Source organism: Strix uralensis, chromosome 16, assembly GCF_047716275.1.
Source record: "Strix uralensis isolate ZFMK-TIS-50842 chromosome 16, bStrUra1, whole genome shotgun sequence".
NCBI lineage: Eukaryota > Metazoa > Chordata > Aves > Strigiformes > Strigidae > Strix > Strix uralensis.
Window position 1 is genome coordinate 9,715,001 of NC_133987.1, and position 7,500 is coordinate 9,722,500.

The 7,500-nt window shown below is 58.0% G+C and overlaps 1 protein-coding gene across 1 annotated transcript; it reads right to left on the reverse strand.

Annotated features, from left to right (window-relative positions):
• Positions 1 to 410: 410 nt before the first annotated feature.
• Positions 411 to 5,391, reverse strand: UNCX (UNC homeobox). Its single transcript, XM_074886405.1, has 3 exons — positions 4,894 to 5,391; positions 3,550 to 3,725; positions 411 to 1,895 (listed from the first exon to the last, which is right to left on the reverse strand). The coding sequence occupies exons 1-3, from the start codon at positions 5,141 to 5,143 to the stop codon at positions 855 to 857; spliced, it is 1,467 nt and encodes a 488-aa protein (XP_074742506.1). The 5' UTR covers positions 5,144 to 5,391; the 3' UTR covers positions 411 to 854.
• Between the last annotated feature and the right edge of the window lie 2,109 nt (positions 5,392 to 7,500).

Genomic DNA, 7,500 nt, shown 5'->3' on the forward strand with positions numbered 1-7,500 from the left:
CACACACTCCCCCAGCTGCTGAGGCTATTATTTTCCAATTTCAATTTGACACCCCAGCCTTTCATGCTAATTCTATTATTGTAGGAAGTTTATGTGATTTCATATCACTAGAAATCGGTAATGTATAATAACCCTTTGGGCAAGAAACTGAATCCCCGCAGCAGCCACCGGGAAAATAATTACTTTCATATCAAAACTCTGCAGGAGCTGGCCGGGTCCCGTAGCCTGCAGCTCCTAACCTCGGATGGGAGGGGTGGGCACCGGGAGGCTATAAATGAATAAATTTGTTAAGCAATAAACACACACACGCACACACACAAAGAGGGCTTAAAGAAGGAGGGGGAAAAAAAGGAAAAAAAAAATTAAAAAAAAAAATAGGGAAGAGTCACACAGCCAGACCAGGCGGCAAGGAGTTTTAGAGCCTTTATTTATCAAAAATTTTACATATATAAATATTCTTAGACATTTTTGCATTTTACAAGGGTTTTGAGGAGTTCCGTTGTTGTCGCGGTACAGTTTGTCACACCACAAAGTCCAGCTGCTGCTAAGCCTTAACAAACAATTTTCCTTTTTTTTTTTTTGTTTTTACCCCGTTTCTTTTTTTTTTTTCTTTAAATATAAAAACCAAAAAGCTCTAACTGATCACCTGAATCGACCTGTGATAAACTCTAAGGAGAGGAAGAGCCGCTCTCTCGGCTGTGCCACCGCCTCCCGCGGGCACGGTGTGTGTGGGGTGAGCGGGGAAGCGCTTCCCCCCGTTTCTCACGGGTGACGGGCCTGGGGAGTGTCGGTGTCGTTCTCGGGTGGTTTTATTTTTGCCTTTGTTCTTTTTTTATTTTTTTTTTTCCGCCCGCTCAGTCCATGTCCACCTCCTCGCCGTCGGCGGGGCCGCAGTCCGATCTGTCCCTGGCTGTGCTGGCGTCCCGCGCCCGGACCGGCGACTTGGGCCGGGGGAAGCTGCCGCCCTCCGCGGGGGCGGCCGCCGCCGGGTCACCGTGCGCGGCCGCGGAGCGGGGCGAAGCGCCGGCCGGCGGGGGGGGCCCCGAGCCCGCCGCAGCCGAGTCCGTGGAGCCGGGGCCGGGCTGGGCGCCGGCGGGCGCCGGCTCCGCGCTGCTGCCGGGCGGGCCGGGGTTGGCGGCGGGCAGCGGGGAGTCCCGGGGGGGCTGCCCGGCCTCGGGGCCCGGGCTGGCCTTGAGAGCGGTCTGCGGGACGAGGAAGCCCAGGGGTTGGGTGATGGGGTAGAGCAAGAAGTGTCCTTTGCCGATGAGGGTGCGGGGGGCGCAGGGGGGGAGGCTGGGGAAGTCCGGGGCGGCCTTGCGGCGGGGGGGCGAGTCGGAGAGGAGGCTCTCCACGCTGAAGGGGTTGAGCTTGTGGAAGCTGCCGGCGCCGCGGGGCCCCCCCGCGCCCCCGCTGCCGTCCCCCGACGGGGCGGCCGCGCAGTCCTTGTCGGGCGGGCGCTGGAGCCGCCCGCTCCCGCTTCTTTGGCTGGGGTAGAAGGGCTCGGCCGGCTGGTCGCAGGTGCCGGGGGGCGGCTCGGAGGGGGCGGCGGCGGCGGGGGGCGGCGGGTGGGGCGGTGGGGGCTGCCCGCGGGGCTTGGCCTCGGGCGGGGCGGGCGAGAGGCCCCCCCCGCCGCCGCTGTCGCTGTCGGAGCTGGGCGTGCTGTGCAGGGAGAGGCCGCTGGGCGAGTGCAGGTGGCGGCTTTGGCTTTTGAGGAGCTTCTTCTCGTGCTTGCGCTTCTTCTTCTCCATCTTCTCCAGCTCCTTGCGGGCGATCTCCTCGGGGTCCATGGGCTCCCCGCTGCACGTCGTGGGGTGGGAGTTGTGAGCCGGCCGCCCCGGGCCCTTCTTCGTGTTTTCTTTCTTTCTCCATTTGGCCCGGCGGTTTTGGAACCAGACCTACACACCGAACAACGAGAAGCAATTAACACCCGCGCACCGGCCCCCCGGGGGCGAGGGAGAAGCACAGCTCAGGCCTCCCCCGTCCACCCCTCGAGGTGCCGGCAGCCCCCATCCACAGGGCCGGGCGTCTGCGAGAGAGAGCAAGGGAGGGGGCAGGAAGAGATATCCAGGCTTCTTTAACGGGGTAGGAAAAAAAAAAAAAAGCAAGGGGGGGTTGCACACTCACGCACACACACGCTGCACCCTGTCCGCACCTGCGCCGCGGGGAGGGGAAGGGATAACACAGCCCCCCCGACTCTTCCCCGCGGCCGAGGGGTGCAGAAGCACCATCCGGAGCCCCGGCCTGCGGGGCCGGGCCCGATCCCACCGCAGCAGCACGCAAAATGCGATAAAACACACAACAATAAGCGGTCCGAAGGAGGGGGGGGGGGGGGGATTGGGGGGGGTCGCCTCGCCCGGGCAGAGCGGGGTCTGGGCCTCCCTCCCGTCCCGGGCGCCAGAGCAGAGGGGTTGGATCAGCGCAAAAATGGGATTTGGTCGGGTTTGTTTATAGATAGGGGAGGAAAGAGAAAAAAAAAAAGAATTAAATCCTCTCTGCTCCGGCCCTGCTCCGGCGGTTCCCCGGCGGCCGCGTTCCCTCCGCGCCTGCGGAGCCTCGGCCCATGAGGGCGGCCGGCAGCGCCGGTTCCCGGGCCGGAGCACAGCCCCAGCTCCGCGGGGATTTCGGTGAGCCGATCCCGGCTCCTTCCCCCCCCGGCCGGGCTCACCCCGTCCCCGCCAGGACAACCCCGCAGGCTCCCGAGCCCCCGGGCACGCCGAGAGGATGCTCCCGGAGCCGGCGTGAGAAGGGAAAGGCGGCTCGGAAAGACGCCGTGAGACAAAGCTGATGGAGGAACCGCGGCGAACGCCTCGGGGGGAAGGTCCCCGCCGCCGGAGCTGGGTTTCAGGACGCATTTCCCGCACACGCAGCCCGCGCGAAGCCGCCCAGCCCCACGGTCCCGAGCCGCCCCGCACGGCCGCGGACTCCATCCCGCTCGGCCTCGTCGCCCGCTCACAGCCATCAAACAGCATCCGGAGATCCAACAGCCAACCCGCATCGCACCCGCATCCTCCGATTCCATCCCCATTTTATTTTTTCCAAGGTCGGTAGAAGCAAATAGATGGCTCTCCTCCCCATCCCGTACCACCGAGGGCCTGAGCAGTTCCTTAAAATTAAGTTTTACAAGTTCCACGCGCTCTTGATGCACCTAGGAGCCTTACTGACATTCTCCAGCGTACTCCGGCCCATGATTAAGCCTCATACTTGCATGCTAATTTTTCGCCATTGATTCATTTAAGAAAAATGTTTACAGTGGAAAAAAATATTTTTAAAAAATTAAATATTTAGGAAAGCCAGGCTGGAGTGCCACTCCTCGGGACTCGTTTGCAAGATTAAAAGAAAAAGGGAATAATAATAAGAAAATAAACCAGCAAGGACCAGTGGAAGGCAGGGAAACAAAAGGAGAGGGCCGGGAGGAGAGGGGCCGCGGGCCCAAGGGCGCAGGGCCCGTCCGGGTCGGGGCTGCGGGTCCGGGCTGCCGGGGCCTCCCCGGGGACCCCTCGGCGCAGGGAGAGGGCAGGGGAGGAGGGGGGGGACGGACACGGTTTTTACCTGCACTCTGGACTCCACCAAGTCCAGCCTGAGAGCCAGAGCCTCTCGCATAAACACGTCCGGGTAATGACTCTCATTAAACGCCTTTTCCAGCTCCTCGAGCTGCCAGCCAGTAAAATTGGTGCGGGTTCGTCTTCTTTTACAGCCAGGACTTTCTTTGTCCGGGTCACCCGAGTCTGAAAAGGCAGAAATACCCTCAGGTCCCTGGAAGACAGGCCTTCTCCCCCCCTCCCTGCCTTTCACAGGAGCCTTTTAACTTTTGTGCTCGGTAGCGTTGATAAAAGAGCGGGATTATACACACACCTGCGCTAAAAATGGGGAGGAACACGATCTGCCCTCGCCTCCTCCGAAAATGTACTTTACAGAACACATTTATTCCTGAAGGAAGCTCTCCACAGGCACTCAGCTGGCAGAGAGAGAGAGAGAAGTTCCAATATTTGCTCCAGCCACCAAAGGTTTCATTTTTTAATATAAAAATTAAATAATTTAATATAAAAATTAATAGCCCACCCCTTTCCCTTCCCCAACCCTCCCCCCCCCGGAGCACCTGCGTGAGCCACAGATCACGGCCCGGTCCCACGCGTGGCCCCCGGGGGCAGGGCGGCCCCGGGCCTCCCACCGACCCCCCGAGCACGGGCGGGCGTGGGGCTGGGGTGCTCGCAGCCTCTCCGAGTACGTACATCTCCAGGTTGGGGATCTGCAGCCCTAGCTGCACCTCGCCTAATGTTTTCCGCCAGGTGTGGAAATTAATAATAATACTCATTTTTATTTAGTTGAGGTGCAGAGGGGGGCTGCTCCAGGATTAATAAAAAGGATGTTGAGGCGACGGAGTGTTTTAACAGCTGAACAATAGCGGTACCACAGGCCGGTGGGGAGGGAAGGAGAGCGCTTCCCTTTGGTTAAATTGCTTAAAAAAAAAAAAAAAAAAAAAAAGAATTACCGCTCTCCATTCCCCAAACTCCAGCGATTCCCATTTTTTTGTTTTTTAATGGTATGCTCCGAGCCCCCACCCCAGAGATGAACTTTGGGGGAAGGCACCGGGCCGGGCCCGCTATTGTTCAGGGCACACGCGTGGCCCCACGCCGGTGGGAACGGGGACACTGCCGGCGCTTGGCCCGGGCTCCCCCCCACCCCGTCCGCCCCCTCGTGTGGGGGGGTGATGGAGTGGTTACGCTGGGCCTCTCCAGGCACCCCAATATCCGCAGATAGGGAGGAGGGGGGCACGTTGCTTGTCTTCCCCCGCGCTGCCACGCTCCGGGCGGGGAGCGGCGGCCAGGTCGGGGCGAGGAGGGGGGGGGTGGGGGGCGGCGAGGGGGGGGCCACACACGCCGGGGCCGCTCCTACCTGCGAGCTTGAAGGGCTGGCTGTCCCCGCTCACCCCGCAGCCGGAGGGAATGAGAGGCGCCGGGTTGACCACGGAGGCGGCGCAGGAGCCGCTCAGTAATCCATCGATGGAGAAGGGGACGGAGGCGGCCGCCGACTGCAGCTGGTGCCCGGCCAGCTCGTAGACGTGGTGGTGCCCGAGCGGGTAAGGGAAACCCACCATCCCCCCGAACTGGGCATGGGGATGCTCCAGGATGCGGCTGTCCATCATGGGGGCGGCTCTAGCGCGGGGGGTGCCGGCGGGGCTGGGGGTGCTGGCGGCGGGGCGGCTGGGGCCGGGGGTGCTGCTGCCGGAGGAGGAGGAGGCGGCGCGGCGAGGGGCTCATGCTGCAGGGCGCCCGGGCGCTTTAACTTTATCAACATCAGGCTCCCAATAATTAGCTCAGGCTGGGGGAATTTGGGACCAATAAGAAACGTTAATCGGTCCTGACGTCAGAGACGTGCCAGTGTGGGGAGCAAACGTTTTCCATATCGATTGCTAATTATACCTGACATCCAGCCTCAATAAACAATATCAGAGCTGTCACAACACGACAAGGGGGGCTTTGATACGGACTCCAGCCCGAGGAGGGCGGCGGGGGCCGGGCGGGCAGGGGAGGGTGCGGGGGGGGCCGGAGGGGAACTCACGGATCTGCCTGAAACCCGGTTAAATACTAAACAGCCGGAGTTACACACACACACAGCCTCCCCCCCCCCCACCCCTCCAACCCACCCTCTTCCCCCTTGTCCCCTCCCCTCTCCAAATCACTAATAGATTTCCCTTTAAAACATTCACCAGCGTGTTGTGGGGATTTTTCACCAGAAATGCTCTACTCTCTGAACCTTTAAAGTGATGTTGCTCCAATTACAGAGAGACATTGAGCGGCAAATAGACTGATCCAATAATAGGAGATTCATCATCCGCTCTTTCCAGAGCTGTCACATTGAATTTAAAACTACAAGCCTTTTCATCTCCTCTCCGGCTCTATAACAGGGGAGAGGGGAGGGGGGCAGAGGGAAAAAATGGGGGGGGAAAAAAGGAAAAAAAAAAAAGGGGGAAGAGCCGTTTGCAGCGTTTAGAAGGAGATTTGAGCATATCAATCGAAATCATAATTAATGCAATCTCCTATCGATTCGGCCACGGACACCCCCCTCCCCAGCAGCAACCACAACCCTTGAATTGTGAGCGTAGCCACAACTAGGAGCAGCCTCTGTGCGCTAAAGAGGAGGCCAAAAATTTAAAAAAAAAAAAAAAAAAAGAAAAAAGAAAAAAAGAAAATCAAACCCAAATAAAGTTCCCATCCCTCCCCAATGATCATCGCCCCCCACCCCCCCGCAGGAAAAGCAGCCCATCGCACACCCCGCGCTTTGCCCCGCCAGTCATTCACAGCTTCCAAACAACCGCCAAATTTGTCCTAATTAAATTACGTCCCCATAGAAGTTTTCACCCAAATAAAATATCGATAGGTTTCCCCCGGTTAATAATTAAAGGGACGGTTCTCCCGCCAAGCGCGGGGCTGGGGACCCCCAGTTTTGTGCCCTCTCCCGCAGAGCCTGCTTAGAGAAACACTTTCCAAGCTCCGGGGAGGGGGGTGTGTGTGTGCGGTGCTTTCCGCCCCCTCCCATCCCGAGCCCAGCTGGGACCGGAGCTCTCAGTCCCCTGGGCCAGGGGGACCCGGTCCGGCCCCCCCGGGAGGGCTCCCCCCGGCCGGCCCCGGGCCAGCGGGAGGGAAAGGGGAGCGCAGGGAGAAGCGGCGTTTGCGTTTAACAAAGAGGAGTGGGAGAGAAAGAGCCGGGCTGGAAAATCAAACAGGAGAAACTCTTTAAATCTTCCTGGGAGGTTCTGCGGAATAAAATCCTTCGAGTCGGGGGGGGGGGGGGGGGGGGGGGGGGGCAGGGTGGGGAGAGAAGGGGAAAAAACCAGGAAATAAATAGGAAGAGAAAAGGAGGGAGAGGAGAAGGGGGAAAGAGGGAGAGGACACTTTATCTCTGGAAACACACAAATAGATTTTCCAGTTATAAAACATCCAGTCAAGATGATACATTTCTAGTGCTGGTTTGTGTGGGTATGAGAGGGGGAAGCTAAAATTGAAATAAAAAGGAAGTCGAGTCTCTAATCTATGTTGTCTGTCCAGAGCTGTATTTATTCACCTAATTGAATGCCATACAATATACTGCTGTATTATTGCTGTTCCCTCCCTCCCCCCTATAGATTAGTTTAATTATGGTCTCCCTGCCTCTGCTTAGAGCTAAAAGGTAGCTTGAATTTGGACTACGCAGCCCTAACAGAAATAAGAAAATGATGGGGTTGGTATTAATTCTGGGGTCAAGGGCTTCACTTTTCACCATAATTTAATTTCTTTCTCTATAAATACTAAATGTAAACTGTGTCCACTGGACCAAATTTTGCCTGTAGCAATAAATGCCCTCATTTTCTGTCGGATTTCAGGAGAGGAATGCGAGGGGACGTGGTTCTGAATACAGAATGGTAATCAATCCAGCCCAGAATAAGAGAGGGGGGACTTTTCTCTCTCTCTCTCTCTTTATTATAATGAATTAATTCGACTTTATTTTATCCATTTTCTGGAG